Source organism: Fringilla coelebs (assembly GCF_963513975.1).
Source record: "Fringilla coelebs genome assembly, chromosome: 9".
In the NCBI taxonomy this organism is placed as follows: domain Eukaryota; kingdom Metazoa; phylum Chordata; class Aves; order Passeriformes; family Fringillidae; genus Fringilla; species Fringilla coelebs.
This window is the reverse complement of record NC_140067.1, coordinates 27,451,249-27,468,233: the sequence shown is the minus strand read 5'-3', so window position 1 is coordinate 27,468,233 and position 16,985 is coordinate 27,451,249. Positions and strand designations below refer to the sequence as shown.

The 16,985-nt window shown below is 42.8% G+C and overlaps 1 protein-coding gene across 7 annotated transcripts in view; it reads right to left on the bottom strand.

Moving 5' to 3' along the window:
* Positions 1-16,985, bottom strand: part of RASAL2 (RAS protein activator like 2) — a 163,515-nt gene that overhangs the window by 110,884 nt on the left and 35,646 nt on the right. The window contains exon 1 of one of the 7 annotated variants that reach the window (XM_084211717.1): positions 15,082-15,237. The exons of the other annotated variants lie outside the window; for them this stretch is intronic. Coding sequence (XP_084067843.1) covers positions 15,082-15,130 — 49 coding nt within the window. The 5' untranslated portion in view covers positions 15,131-15,237. Of the gene's footprint in view, positions 1-15,081; positions 15,238-16,985 lie in introns of those variants that run through there. 7 annotated transcript variants of the gene reach the window in all.

Here is a 16,985-nt window from a genome sequence, read left to right as displayed (position 1 = left end):
ATACCACTTCTGAAAAGATTCCAGCTTAAGTCCCTAAAAACCAGCCATCAAATAAGCTTTAACCTGTAGAAAAGTAAATCAAATTGCACCCTGTATCCTCCCTAGAGAAACCAGAAGGAATACAGAGGGTCAGGGATCCTGGATTTAGCAGTCTAGCTCGCCTTAGCTCTTTGGCCATTTAAAACTAGCTCAGTGCATTGGAACAGTTCATGGAGGAGTAATCAATATATAAAGCAGGAATGAACACAAAAGTTTCCTAATTGACCCAACTTGACATGCAGTTAAATAGCACAGAAGATGAAAGATTTTTCCTTCCCTTTAAATTAGAGACTTTTCAAAATATTAAGTTTTGTTTATGCAAGGCTAAGTAATTAATGACCTAACATCCCCTTCCCATCCCCTATCACCAAGATGCATCTGTTTCCCCCTGCAACATTTCCTGCAGGTGGATATGACTTTTCCTCAGCTCAGGGCACACCAGTGCACCTGACTTACTCAACCTCTTAATATTTAGTGCTAATTCATGTTTAGAAGTTACACAGAGGACAAATGAAACAGCACCTTAGAAATTGTTGCATCTGGGGTTAGAGTGACTGGGAGAGTGAGGTTTGGAATTAGCATGGCTGGAAGTCAGGGATCCCCTACTGAGCCCAAAGAAGAACTCCTGAGAGCAAAGCTGTCCCACATGCCTCTCACAAGCCTGGAGCTGGCCACGCCTTCAGTGATCCCACTGCAAGCACACCTGTCCCACATAAATCAAGATATGCTGTTTCCACTATCACTATGCTGAGACTGAAGTGCCTCTGGGCAAGCTAAATGGTGACAGGAGAGCATTTCAATGCCACAGAGCACCCCACCTAAACTGTGGTGTCAAGGCAGGCTGTAACTGCTGTCCCTGCCCCACCACTCCAAGCCCAACCTGTCACTACAGCTGCAGCAAGCCAGCCTGACCCAGCTCTGCTTTTGCCATGGTCTAGTTTCTGAAGGTAGGTACTGAAAACTCCTCAATACACACAGGAATTTCCACCTAAAGATGAAGAACTTCTTCATTGTGCAATGACCACACACTGGAAGAGATTGTCCAGAGAGGTTGTGGAGTCTTCCTCATTGGAGATATCCCAGAGCTGTCTGGATGCAATTCTGTGCTCTGGGATGACCCTGCTTGAGCAGGAAGGCAGGATCAGATGACCCCCTGTGTTCCCTTCCAACCTGACTCATTCAGTGATTCTGTGATTTCTGCCCTCTAATTCCTTGGCAAAACCCCGACAATTTCTCTGCTGATACAAACTCCCCACGTGAAAGTCTCTTGGTTTCATTTTTCCATGCTGTTCCCGTGATCTGCATGAGAAGCTGCTACAACCCTGTCAACTGAGCAGAGCAGAGAGAGATAATATAAATTTATGAGATGCTGGGCTTTGGATGGATGCCAGGAAACCTTAACAAGAAAATCCCATTTCAATACATCGTGAATAAACCTGGAGAGTGGCGATGCCAGGTTTGAATTTCACTAGCAATCTTTTGTTGTTGTTGTTGACGACCAAACACAGCTCGTGCCAAGTTTCAAGGGCCATAAAAATGTACATTTAAGAGCCAGCCAGACACAGGCAGTGGCTGAGCCCACACGCAGCTGCGAGCCACCCCAGCCAGCCAAGGATTATAGCAAATAAATAAATAAATGCATGACCTGGAGGTAAACACGCTGGCAACTGCTCTGTAACAGCAGAATGACCTGTGTGGAGAGAGTGGAGGCACTCCCCTCAGAAATTTGGGGAGATTTAGGGATTTCTGTAAGGAAGGGGAACCCTCAGCCCTGGCCTGGGACACACACAGGGAGCTCAGGCTGGGGGAAACCCTCTGGAGCCACAGATCACCAAGCAGAGCCCCTGGAGAAACACAGCTGCACTGTCTTACCCCACTGTCAACTTCTGCAACTCTACAAATCAATCAGTGTGTTTATATAAATATATAAACTGCATAAAGAAAAAAGCTCTTATGGCCAGCCTGACATCCATTTCTGTATGATTACAGGTTGGGCTTGGTACCATCAGAAATATCCACAAGCTGTTCATTTCAGTTTGCAATGGCCTTGGTTTTCAGCAGGCAAAATTAACTTCCCATCACCCCTCTTCATTCCCAACTGAAGCGTTTGGGATTTTTGTGGAGAGAGTGGGGGGGAAAAAAAATCATTACTGCTGCAATCTTAAAGCAAGGGTTTTACCAGCAAAACCCAGTTTTATTGCTAGATGTGATCCCTGTGTTCATCAAACCAATCACAGCCTAAGCTACTAGGGGAGGAAACACAGTTACAGTATATAGGCAACTTAATGGATAAACATCCCAAAAATGGTCTTGGTAACTATGCTCAAATAGCAGGTGCATTTATTTGAACTTTCCAGCCTTTATTTTTATGTAACTAGAAAGGAACATATCCTCACTGCAGACTGCTGCAAAAATAAGACCGATCAACTCTCCACCAAGGATGTTAGGAGTTGGGTTTATAATTTCATTCTGGCTATTTTTTAATCAGTTGCTGTAACTGTTATTTTATTTAAAATTTATTTATTATCTTATTTTATCCTTTTTTAGATAAACTATCTTCATATCAACAACTCCTTCACACAATACTAGTTTTGTAAATAAATTTTCAAATGTAAATATATTTTAAAAGCTTCTCAAACCCTGGAAATCCCACTCTAAGAGCCAACTGGCAGCAAAAGATAACCACCAGCTAATTGACAACACTCTTCAAAATCACTGGAGAGTGTACTCTTACAGTGTATATAAACAAAGAACTTTAGCAACATGCATAATTAAATTCTTGCATTTATCATCTAAACACCACCAGTAATAGAAATACTCTGTCTGCTGTGACGACCTTTCAGACTGAATCCAACTATGAGTCCAAAACTGTCAAGAGCACCACTAAGCTATGTCCCTAGACAGCAAAACACAAGGAAGAATTTACAAATCCAGAATTATTTTAGCCTCTGAATTTAGGTAGGGAAATTTTCCTTGAGCTGGATGAGAAATATCCTTACACCCTCCTTGCAGCCCCATTGGAACGTTGTGTTAATATCAGCACATTAAAGTGCAACAACTGACAACAAATCAGTGACAGCTGGAATTTAGGATCAAACCTACATCTAAATGGAGAAATAAACTCCAGAGAGGAAAGATTAAACATCCTGCTATCTCAAAATGCCAAAAGTCTGAAATGAAAACACTTAGGAGCAGCATGGGAAAAGGGTCTGTGTAAAATTCCAGGTGCTGTAGCACTGCATTGAGAAAGTAGTAAAAGAAACAACCAAAAAAGAAATAAAAAAAAGAGATGGGGGGCAGGGAGAAAAAAAAGAGCATTTCTTAAATGTAAATGACCTTCTAAGCAGCAGAGATTTTTCTCCACAGGTTGTATGTAGGGAACAGCCTTGACTCAGTGCAGAAGCTACATGTCAGGGACAGTGATGAAGATGTACCCGCTGCCAAGCCTGGAGGAGATTCCAGGCCTGCCAAGAGAGCCAAGGGATGAAGCAAGGTGACCTGCAGGCACCAAAACAGCACGGAGAGAGAGAAAGGAGCACACCCTCTTTGGCTGAAGCTCTGTGCTTGCAATTTAAAGAATGATTCAAGATGTCCAGTGGAGGACACGGCTCGTGACAGCGTGTGACTTCTGAGATGAACCTGTGTGTCCTAGCACTGTGTATAAAAAGAGTCTCTCCCAAAAAGGGAGAGATACAGGAGAATTTCAGCCTTTGAAGGGACAGGAAGGAGGGAGGAAGAGAAAGAAGATCATTTCTCTTTCACAGACTGTTTAAGGAACTAATTTGTGACACATGCACACACTTCCTCACCACAGGACAAAACAAAGAAGTGGACATTGTGGAACAGGATTTGCATGAAGCACAAGTCATCGCATCCCAGGCAGGGTCCCAGGCCACCAGGACCACCCCCAGCACTGCTGTGGGTGTCAGCTGCACATGGAGCCCCATCCTTCAGCAAGCCATGCACAAGCACTTCATCTCTTTTGTGTCTCTTCATTCATTATTATGGTACCAGAGATCACTTCTGTTTCAAGCTCCAAAATGACTGGTTTTGTTTCATTAGGTGTGAACACCAGATGACTGGAACTGCCTCTCTCTGAGGTCAATCCTTCCTAAATTGAGCAGAGTCCCATTTGTAAGTCTGTACGAGCAGGACTTTCAGTAGGCAGCCACTGTTTAGCATTCTCAATTATTTTCATTGTAAAAAAATGAAATTTTAACCAAAAGGTTTGACAGAATCATGAAAAAAACAAAGGAAACAAACCCCCCAGAACTGCATGATCTTGCTTAGAGCAAAATCCTCTCCAGCTGACATTTCTGAAGTGCCTTTTATTTTTGTTTTCTCACTTCATGGGTAAAAGGGAAAATGAGCTGATATTTGCTATTTTTACCTTAACCACACCAGCACTGTTAGTAAACCATGCTCCATCCTCACCAAGCAGCATGGAACTGCTGTGAACAATAAAGCCTGACTTTCAAATTGCACCTTGAAGTCTCAAACCAACCTGACAACAAGTCCAGAATATTTGCTCTAAATATAAAACACAAAGGCACTCTGGGTTTTATAAAGACACAAGCAACCACCAGGGTTAGACTAAATTAATGAGCATGTGTATTCCAATTCCAACAGACAGGACAGCACCCGTCTGGCTTCACTTAGGAACTTGTTATAATCTCTGCCTTATAAAAAGGTTTTTACACATATGAAACACTCATACACCAGTGAGACATAAAATCAGGATGTAATCAAATCTCCACAGTTTTATGTACAAATCCCTCGGGACTTTAAGCTGCAAAACCAAACATGAATAATTGCATCTATTTTCTAATAAAGACCATGTGCTCTGGGGCACAAGTACACAAGTTTTCAAGAGCTCTGCATAATATTTTTGGAGGTATTTCTACTTCAAATAAGCAGAGATAAACACGCACACACATCCCTGACCTTGTTCAAACAATGCACCAATCACTGCGATAAATCTGGTTGCCAAATCTAAATATAGACTTTCAGGAAAAAACAATGGAGTTTGAGCAGAAGAGGCCTTCTCCTATTTACTGTTTACCTAATTATCCACATAAATGTGCAGTTTGGCCTCTCTCCCCTTTTGGAGCAGCGTGAGCCCTTTCCCAGTGGGAGCCAGGGGAGCTCTGGCTGTGGCTGGAATCGCAGCGTGCTCCGGCACATTCGATGCTCCGAGTGCACTTGGTGCAATTTCAAAGCTTGTCTCACAGTTTGGGTATGTGCACACACTGCTTCCCCCAGACAGCCCCATGCCTGACACAAGGCAGATAGGCACTGCAGGACTGAGTCACTGCTACAGAAACAGGCTTTTCAAAAATTTCTTAATTTTTTTTTTTTTTTTTTCATATGGGAGGAGGAAGAAAAATCCCATTCAAAACCCACTCTTAAGTTTCCAACTTCGGGTGCCCAAGCAGGAAATGAGGGGAGGAGGGAGCACAAGGCAAAAGGAGGAGGAGAAAGTTCTATTCAGGGTTGTATTTTTAGACTATTACTAATTTTGTTTTGTCACTGTGCTACAGAAGCTGGACCTGGGTGAATTAAAGCAGCATTATCCTTTCTAATTTTTGCTCAGTCCAGGGTGCAGTCTAAACCTAATCTCCTTACATGGGACCTGGCAGGGTATTTGCTCCCCCTGCCCTGCTGTGGCTCCTATCTTTCCACCAGATATTCCTGCCTGCAGCACACATCCAGCCATGTATTTCCTCTCTTCCTCAAAGCATGTAAAAAAACAAGGAGAACTCCCCCCTTTTGTGTTTGGAAACAAAAATCTACATACTGAGAACACCAAACCTGAAATCCTGATTTTTTTGTGAAGTATACCAAGATAATGGGATTTATAACCACAATGTATGGGAAGGAACACCACTGAAATGCTTTTCCTTCTTGCTAAAAATACATCTTGAAGTGTCTTTGCCCTTCTTGATTTATGGATATTTATAAGCCAAATTTTGTTGGGCAGGCTGAGGCTAGAGGAGAGAAATCTGTGCCCTCTATTCCCTGCTCTGTTTTAGCCTGTAACAGTTTTGCATCCCATTTATTCTTATTGTTTCAAAGCAAGTTAGTTTTAACTTGTATTTTTCTAACAAGTTTCTGTCCCCAGCTGTCATTATTAGGGTTATTGTCAACCTATTTTTTTATTTCCTTTCTCCACGTTTGCACAGCAGAGGCCCAACCCATTTGTGACTTCCCTCCCTAGACAAAAGTTGCCACACATAGATCAATTACACAGAAATACAATGACTTACAGTAAAGAAATCATTGGGGAAAAAACAAACATATGGACCTCAACTTATTTATAAACATCTTCAAAAAGGAGCCTGGAAACATCCCACCCCAGGCTGGCAGTGCTCAAGGCAGAAGTGGCAGGGAGTGGCAAGGGAAGAGGCAGACAGACAAGGATTTTATTTTTTGTCTTATTAAAGTTTTGTTTTATTCTTTCCAGAAAAACAAGAAAGGCCAGGAAATCCTCAGAATTTGGCATTCCCAACACCACCTCTTTAGATGAACACAAGGTCCTCGCTTCCTGCTCCCTCCTCATTTCACAGCAAGTGAGGACAGAACAGGACAATGCCAATGTCAGGAGCTGGCATCAAACAACTGTTCTACAAACAAAGAAGCCCTGTAAGCCAACCCTGTGCCCAATTGGGATTATTCTATTTATTTCTATTCCATACTAATGCATCCAGGTTTTTTTAACTATGAAAACACAGGTCAGGTCTTAAAAGTCACTGAAGCTCCCCCTACACTTCTCATCTCTGGAGCAAAGATTAACTAGCCCAGCTTCCTGCAAAATAGTGTCTTCTCTGACCATCAGCAGCCAGAAGAATTTGGGGGTAGAGCTGGTTAAACAGGAAGGAAAGAAGAAAGGAAAAGATCCCAAAGCTCAGAACAACCATCTCCCCACTGCTGTAGGGGAAAGGAGGGGACACAGGAGCCCAGTTGGTGTTTCTCCTGCTCACACCAAGCATGGAAAAGTAGGAAAGGTGATGGAACACATAAAACTCCCCTTTCCAACCTGTGCCTTAGGCTACAGCTTTGGAGCAGCTGTGCCCTCCTGCATCTCAAGCAGAATGCCAGGCACAAAGAGCTTCAGACTAAAAGGTGCTGGTGCTCAGGATTGACACAATTTTGGGAGCCATGAGAAGCTGCTGTGGTTTCACCATCATGCAGCTGGCATAATGTCCAGCAACAGGGGCCAAAACTCACCTCCCTGTACAAACACACGTTTAGGAACAGCTGAAACCAAAACAAAATCAAGTTCTTCCTGTCTGAAAAGCTGTCAAGCATATCAGTCCTTCTTTACCTTCTTGACTGTCTAGAAAACTGACATAAGAAAACTGATTATTACTCTGGAATAAACTGTACTAGAAGACAAGAAAAAAAAGGGCAAATCTGAGTTTATTTTATTAAAATATAAACCCCTCAAGGAATATAATTTGCTGCAATTAAATGTAAAAGCAAATCCTCAAGATAAGCCTTAACAAATCACCTGGAGAGTATAATAAACTGTGGTTTGGTTTGGGGGATTTTTCAGTGCATCTGTTAATGCATTTACCTGGCCTGTCAAACATATTCTGAAGTTGTCACACCAGATGAACACAGCAGCCAAAGTAGAAAATGGGCAAGACAGTCTGGGACAAGTGAGAGAATTGTTCCAATAAAGAGGGTTTGAATATTTAATTATTAAACTAGAAAGAAGTCTCAGGTTTCAGCTTGTATCATATAAAATTGCACCAAACTTATATGCACAAAGAGAGTTGGTTTAGATTAGATATGGGGAAAAAATCCTTCCCTGTGAGGGTGGGGAGGGCCTGGCACAGGGTGCCCAGAGAAGCTGTGGCTGCCCCTGGATCCCTGGAAGTGTCCAAGGCCAGAATGGACTAGATAGGAGGAACCTGGGATAGTGAAAGGTGTCCTGCACATGGCAGGGGGGTGGAACAAGATAAGCTTCAAGGTCCTTCCAAACCAAACCTTCTGGGATTCTATGATAAATCCATCTACCAGATGCAGCAATGTCACCATGAGAAGCTGCACATCTGCCATCTCACTTTTGGGTTATTTTAACTCTCACAAATCAGCAAGAAATTACTGATACCTAAGTGCTTGAAAAGAGCTCATAATACTACAGATATTTACTGTCCTACAGTAAATACACAGTTGCTTTTACACTTAAAAAATTTTAGTTGTTGATATCTAAAATAACTCTTATTCAGTCTTTAGATATGGAGTTACATTAACAAGCTCTCTTTTAAGTCTGCATTTCAAGTCTTTCCTTTCTGGATCCCTAAAGATTAGATGCAGGCCATATTTCTGATGCACAGAAGGCATGAGCTCCTCTTTCTCTATCTTCTTGTTTATTTTGTTCCCCATCATCCACAGATGATGTTCCCCAAGCAGCTGAGAAGTGGAATGCTCTGTTCCCAGAGCCAACACCATGAATCACTGTGTACTCACAAGTCAGGGTACAAGATCTCCCAGCACCTTCCCCCCAAATCCCAACCACTTTGCAAACTTCTATTGTGCCTAAATTAAACAGCTTTTGTTATCAAGTGAATAAAAATTCACATTTCCTGCCAAGCCACTAAACCACATTTAAATGGCAGAATGTACACCCAATTTAGCATTTCTTAGTGGTTTAGGTGGAAATTCAGGTATGCAGGGAATGACTTTGCAGAGCTGCAATGGTCATCTTGACACAAGGAGGATAACTAAGCCTGTGAAGTCCACAGAGAATCAACAACTCAACTTTTACTGGATCTCAGAAGTACAGGCAAAGGCCAGCAAATCCAAAACTCACTGCTCCCACTGGGCTCCTGTACCCTGCAGGAGCTCTGGCTGTGGGCTGGCCTTGTAGGAGCACTTTGTTGTTCTGAGCTGTTTAAAACCTTTCACTTTGGTGCTTGTGGTTTTACAATTCCACAGTTTCAAGCAGCTCATCAAAGGAACCTGTAAGCAGAGGTGGGAGGCCACAAATACCTCTTAAACTGGCTTTGTTAACTAATCAGTCTGCAGTGGAATTGGAAGTCTGCAAGAAGTTTTCCAGAAATAGTGCATGATTTATGCAGAGATGATTGCACATCAATTTCTTATTCAGAATCTTTGTCACATTCACTGGGAATAAAGTTGGGTTTATTTCTGTCCTTCATTCTTCTACCCTACTGGGCTCTTTCAGTTACTTACTCTCTGCTCTTCCCAGGCAACAAACTATCAAACACAGCCAATAAATGGATTAAATCCCACAAGCTTTCCTGCTGTAGTTACTGTACTTTTCACAGCTGAATAGTCCATATCCATCCAATCCCCATTTACAGGGACTGATCACTGAATTGAACAGGAGAGTTCATCCACCTGCACCTCTCTGCTTTCAGCCTATTTTTGAAAGTCCTTCTTATAATCACAACTCTAGACTATCAAATGAATCACAGTTCAACAGATTCAATACTGCAAAAAATTTCTATTCCAACACCAAATTACATTTTTTCTTCTTAAAGCTGGCAATGAAAGAATATTAAAATAGAAGCTGCAGCTCTTCTATCATTAAGACATCTAAATTTTGTACTACATAGATTTCAAGGGAACTTCTGAATGAACCAGAAGGTGGCAATTTCTGGGTAATCCCACCAAAGCCAAGAAAGGCAGGGGGAAGGGAAATCACTGCTCTCACATTCTTTTCCTATTATTAAATGCAATACAATTAAATGCAAGTGTTCCTTGTAAAATAACTGAAGCCAATCACCACAAACTACACTACAGGGAAAATTAGGCAGAATTTGTGCAGCAATACAGAAGAAATCAGTGACACAGAACACAATGTCTCACTAAAGGATGAATAAATGTGCATTTAAAGCTCAGTCACTTAGAGCCAGAAATAAGAGGCAAAACAAGACAGAGAGGAAGGGCAAGGGAAGAGAAGGAAGAAACATGTGCTCATTATCTCGAGAGCTTAACTCCAGAGATTCCAGGAGGAGTGAAGAAGCAGCAAAGAGATTCCAGTGCAGCAGCTTGTGACACAGACAGGTCTAATGCTGCCATTAGCTCTCCATACACATCTGAGGATTGATGTGGAGCTCTTGAAATCTGACAGATAGAAAGCTGCAATTTAGCAAGAATAGTTATTTAAAGCACTTACTCAGGAAAAAGCTGGATTTAGCTCAAAGAAGAGGCCACTGCCTGTGACTGCCCCAGAAAATACCTGGCCATGGCAAAAATTTCATACAGGGACTTTCAAGACTTCAAAATCTACAGACATAATCAGGACATTAATGTTTGTATTTTTTCTGACTAGACTAATTATAACTTTCAGCCCCAGAGTTACTTTCAGTGTCCACAAAACTCAGTTTAAATTCACTCTTCCTACTACCTAAGCTATCATCTAATTTATCTCCTCTCAGACTAGAAACCTCATTTTCAAAATTAATTCTCTTACTGTTACCTGATAGCAACCCTCAGGATTACAAATTTAATCACAATAATAACTGAATAGACTGACAGGTAAACACAAATACTTCCAGTGTTTACACCAGGAGCAGTAATTAGTGTTTTGTCACATCAGAAAGTGACTGCAAATTTACCTCCACAAGTGGTAAGTGACTGGAACAATACAAGTAGCAGTCCCCTAGTGAAGAGAAGATACAGAGATACAAGAAGAGGAAAAATGTTACTTTTAATACAAGGTACCTTCAGAGACAATACAATTTATTGCCAAAGTGATTTATTACTAATCCAACTTTTTTTTTAAGATTCTAAAATGTTTTCATCATTAAGAGAAAATTAAAATAAAAATATATAGTAAGTTCCCAGCAAACATAAATAGGAACTCACTAAGATTTTTTACTTTACATGGCTCAATTTCCTCCCCCTCCCGCAATTATCTGTCCACAGAGGAAACAGCACACAACATTCTGTGCCTGGCTAGGTGGTTCATAAGGACAATGAATATACAAGGTAATACCATGTTATTTTTAAACAGATTCTTTCTTGGTTTTCTGTTGTTTTTAAAGAATATTAAAAGCCTTTCTGCAGACAGGATTCTGATGGCTCCATGACAGAAGAATGCAGCACTGCTAGATGCAAAACAGATTTTGAATATTTCTGACACCTGTGCTGCAAGACTGTTATTAAAGGAGATGCTTTTCTGGGTAAATATGTTCTAGAACATGTTCACTTGAAGGGGCAGCATAAATGTCACTGCACTCAGGTGATTAAATCCATACTGAAACTCCCTTAGCCATGGGTCCTGATACAACGGCTCAGGGGCTGCCACCCTTAAATCCCTACTGCTCCATATAAAGGTAAAGGTCCCTGATGTATCATCCTCAGCACTCTCAGACAGAAAATACTCCTGATGCTTAAATAAAATTACCCAAGATCCCTGTTACCACCATTATTTACCTGCCAACAGACAGAAATGTAAAGATGGTGCAAGCATTAAAGCTGTTACTTTTCTGCTATTTGAGAGCTTTGATGTGACAACTTGAAAGTTCATTTAACAGCTCCTTGCATCCACTGGCATCCTGCAGAGCCTCCAGGTGATGGGGCAGCATCAGCTGTGGTGATGCAGCTGAGTAAGGGCTGTCACAGTTAGAAAACAAAGGAACCTGCTTAGCTAAGTCCTTCTCAAGAAGTTTTTGCTGCTTTGCTGTTCTTTAATGTGTTGAGTTTTCCATTCAGTTTGTATTTTTATATAAGAAAAACAATTCTGTTCAAGAACAACCAACTTCAGTTGACTTAAAAGTCTCTTCAGCTAGGGCACAGCTCAAGCTTATTTCAGTTTACCCCAAATCCAAACAACAGTTTGCATCTTCTCTGCAGCTGTACACCAGCAGACAGGCAAATTAAAGAGTATTTAAAAGTAGCAGGGATCTCAAGAGAGGAGAGATAAATCCAGCAACATTTGTTAGGCTGGCAAAATGCCATTTGCTGATTTTGACCATGGCATTTTATAACCTTTTTGTTTTAAATAAAGATCAAAACCTTAGGATGTTCAGTTTCACCACCACTTCACCAAGTGCTCTCAAGTTCTCTGCCTTAACCAACCTAAAACATATTTATACATTAATAGGAGTCATTAAAAATATTTCATTATAATTAAATACTGCATTCTAAAGGGGTCCCTAAAAAAAACCTACTGTCTCAAAGTATGTGGAATATAAATCCTGCTGAAATAGTATCTGACCACATCTGTTCTTATACAAAAGTCACCACTTAAAAGTCCCTTTTAAAGTCTGATATTTCATGTACTTCATTAATCCTGAAATCTCTGAAAGCTGCTGTAAGTTGTTAGTGGCTAATCAAATGCATAAATTGGGACCACACAAACCCATGATCACTTTCAGATCTCCTTCAAGTAAATCTCTCCCTAACAACTAAGAATGAAAGAAAATATTATTTTTTAATTACATGAGAAGTGCTAAATAAAGAAGAATGGTCTCAAAGACTTTACTTAGTAAAGACAAAATCAGCATCTTTTGCAGCAGATTTCTTTTGCCAAAATTAAATGTGGCAACACAGAATAAGGTGTAGAACTATATTTTTGCTGCTCCCAACACCATAAACACTGGAAAATAAATATTCTAAGTGTCATTTGTGCTTCTTTGTAAAGTTTCCTTCCTGTGCCATTTCTTTTCCCCTCTGACTGCTAACTGCAGTGGTCCTTTTATCCATGGGCTGGTATGGAGGCCTGGGCAGCAGGCTGGGATTACAAACCAGAGCCAAGATCCCAGCACTCAACCCCCTGCAAATGCAGAAACCAGAGTGGCTTCAAGCACGAGCCTTCCCTGGGGCAGAATGAGTGCCTGGATTTACACACCCTCTCCAAGTGCTTTTCCAAGGGGTACACTTGCTCCAGGATCACATTCCCTTCACCTCATTCTCCCAGCATCCTCAACTGCCTAACATCCTGCAGGCATTTAAAAAACCCATTTAACACACACCTCCCCACAGTGTAAACAGTGAGATTTAAGGGAAAAAAACCCAAAACAACACAGCTCTCAGGGGGTTCTGAAATCACACTGGAAGTAATCAAAGTCAAGGCTATTTAGATGTTGCCCTGTTGGCTGTGTTTCCCTCAACAAAGAACTGGACTTCCAAACACTGATGGACTAAAACTTCTCTGAAGAAATGCACACCAAGTACACTTTACACAAAGTAAATGTGTGCTCTAGTCATTTAATACCTGCTGGACTTGCCTATTAAAAAATCCCTCTATGTTAATTCTCAGACTGACTTTAAGTGAAATTTCAAGTAGAATAATTCCATTCTCCTTACCCCTGAAGCAGTAAAAGGGGCCTAGAAGAAACCTGGAGACGGACTTTTGACAAGGGCATGTAGTGACAGGACAAGGGGGAATGGCTTCACACTGACAGAGGACAGGGTCAGATCAGATATTGGGAAGGAATTCTGCCCTGTGAGAGTGGTGGGGCACTGGGACAGGGTGCCCAGAGAAGTTGTGGCTGCCCCATGCCCAGAAGTGTTCAAGGTCAGGTTGGAGGGGACTTGGAGCAATCTGATCTAGTGGAAACTGTCCCTGCCCATGGCAGGGAGGTTGGAATGAGATGATCTTTAAGGTCCCTTCCAACCAAACCATGGTTCTATGACATTTATTTTCACTCCACCTCTTTTTGTAAAGACTGGTTCATTTACCCAAAGCCCCAAGCTATTTATAGAGAGATCAAGGAGATCTCCTCTACAGTTTCCTGTATTTGTCACACGGCATCTGTCACAGTGAAATCAAGGAGATTACTCTGTTTCAAGTCATATTTCAAGGCAGAAAGTCATGGATTTGGGGAAATCCTCAGTGAGTAGGGAGAGATCAGTAAGTTTGGGCTAGAAGAGAATAGCATTTGCCAACAAGACCTCCTTCCCAGAAAAGGCAACACAATACTTGGCACATCCAGTCTGTAACTTCTGCACAGGAGAAATGCCTGTGCCTACACTGCCCCCTCCACACTCTCAGCTGCAGCCCTGGGAGGGATGGGCAGCAGCCAATAACTTACACTAAAGTCCTAATTTCAAGGAGCAACTTTTCACTAAAATTCACACCCTGATAAAATTGGCACTTGGATGAACTTGTGTCCTCCTAGCCTTATCCCAGCCCAGAGCAAAGAAGTTGTCCTGCTTCAGGAGGGCTGTTTCAGTCTTGATAACTCACCTAATCAGTCCTAATTAGTCAGAGTCATTGAAAAGCCTTCTGCCCTACTAAAGAGTCATTCCCTCAGATATGGCACTGCAGAAATTGTTTCCTGCTGAGGCACTTTGGAACGTCTGCTTCGCAGAACAGCAGCATGAGGAAAGGTGCTTGCACCAGAAAGCCACAAGGCTAATAAAATCAATTCTTGACATTTGAGACAGCCTCTTAAAAACAGTCACTGGGTATGCATATAATCACAGTCCATAATTACACTAATTTGCACAATTAAGAGCTTGATAAACACCATAAATTTAAACGAAAAACCCCAGGCACAGGCTGATGCTGCTACTGGAATATTTTAAAATCCAAAATATCCAACACTGCTGATGACAATTTCTGTAACCATGCAACACAAGAGCACCTTACTGAAATCCAGAGAGATACTTGCCACCAAATCAAAAGAACAGGGACAAAGCAAGAAAGTAGTTTCTTCTACAGCTCATCAGTGTTGTTTTCTTCTCAACCTCATCTTTCTGCAGTCACAACTGACACAACAGTTTAAATGCTCCTGAGATGCCTGTCTCCTGCAAACTCCTCACTGCCTCCAAAACTTCCAAATTAGACAGAGTGCTGCTGTTAGAGAGCCAAGCTAAGGCAGAAATCCCAGGGCAGGGAACAGACTTTAAACAGAAACAGACTTTAAACACACATTCACTTGGATAACCGTCTTCTCCACGGACAATGCTTTGGCATTTTGTTGCCATCTCACGCTGGAGATGAGAGATGAAAACAGCAGCAATACCCAACAGCTCCTGCCATGTTTCTCCTCCCAGGCACCCAAACCCCTCTGAGCAGTTATCTTTCCCATCAGACAAGACATTTCCCGCACTCACCGCTCCATGTCTTTGCCTGCATCAGCATCTTCCTCATCAGGCTTGCCATACTGGAATTTTTACCCGTGTTGCCTAAACCTGCTCAGGCCCAAACCAGGTGGAAGAGGTAAAAAAAAGACACCTGCATCTTGTGTCTGCCAGCGCCGTGGCTCTCCCTGCAGAGGCTGCCCAGCGACTGGAGCGGCAGGGCTGAGCACACACGCGTGCATGCACACGCACAGGAAGCCTGGGACTGAATCAGTGTTAAACTGACTGACTTCCTTCTGCATGCTCCAGTATCTGGGCCGTAAACAAGCACTGCACATTAGCTGAGTGAAGCCGAAAAGTCCAGCAGTGAAGGACAAAAGAAGGGAGTGGCTCCAGCAAGGAATAACTATTTTAAATACACAAACATCTTCCCATCAGATTAAAACTAGCTTTTAAATTAGGCAGATTCTGAAGCCATTGTTGTGACAGGGTAACTCAAGACAAACAGGAGACGCTGCTTCCTCCGCTGGAGAGGTCTCCTGGATTTCCAGGACGAAGCGTCCCACAAGCTTTCCAAGTGCCTGGTCAAAAAGTGTTCATGAAAAGAGTTCCAGTCACTGCAAGGATAGAAGGCAAAGAATGGGGAGGCAGATGTAGAAACAAACTCCCAGAAGAGGTACCACCAGCTACCTTGTGGTGCAGGAGCAATGGAGGAGCAGAGGAGGATGCTGAGCTTGTGTACAGGCTTTGGTCTCCAGCCTGCCCCACAAGCCAGCCCCCACCCCAGCTCTCCAGGAACAAGGCCAGTCTGGCAGAAATGAGTGTGTGTGCCGGGATTTGGCAGGAGTCAAACACATCCTCCCCAGCAGCGTTTCAAGCACAGCCTGCTTGTGTTCTGGGAGATCCCCACCTCACCACACAAAGCCTCAGGCTCCTTCAGCCTCCAATGGCTCTTCCCTACCATTTTGTGCCATTTCCCTCACAGCATCTCCACATCTGAGCAAACAGAGCACACCACCAGCATGCACCAAATCCTTTTGCACAGGTCCAGAGGGCTCTAACATTTGCTCCACTGCTGGCAAAAAAAGCTCTCTTGACGGAGAAGAGAGCAGACAGGTCAACTTCTACTGACCCGAGATGCTCCAAAGGAAGATGCTGATTTCTTTGACAATTCCACTGGCTCCCCAGCAGGTCTGTGCACTTGGCAGGCATGATGAGCAAGAGCAAGCTGAGCCCATGAGAGAGACAGCAGCAGCAGCCAGTTGTGTGCACTCACAGACTGTGACATGCTGGGTGGCTCTGGACAGTGCTCTCCCTGGTGTGTGAAGGGAGAGAGACACACACACTCTGCCCATTTGCTTAGCAGCTCTCCAAAGCTGCAGGTCTGCTGCCATCAGGGCAGCCTGCCACATCCAAGCATCCTTGGAAGGAGAGAAAGAGGGAGGATGGACAGCAGAGCCTTGGTCCATCCCCAAGGGTCAGCCAAACAGTGACCATTCTCAGCTTGGCTGGGACACAGACACAGCAGCCCTTCTGCTCACAGTAATCCAGTGCTGGGAAAATGCCAGTCCAAAGGTGGACTTTCCCCAGCCATCTGGGGTGGGAAAGGCTTTGCAGCACTAGAGACTCTTCCTGTCTCTGAAAGCACACCAGAATTACAGCAGTTCTTGGTCTGGAGCCTTCAGCAGGCAGTGTCTTCACTGAAAACACAATGAAAAGGTGTCCGACCTCCGTGTGGTTTCTGAGGCCAAGCCACACTGGCTGGTACAAAAGGAGAAAGCCAGGAGCTGGGCAAGCCTCAGCCTCAAGATGATGAGAAGTGCCTGTCTGAAAGAGCTGCCATCCTGTGTGTTTTCAGAGGTGCTTTTTATTTGTCCTTCTCTCAAAGACCACTTATCTCATAAAAGGCCTTTTTAACATCTAAACTAAAACATTGA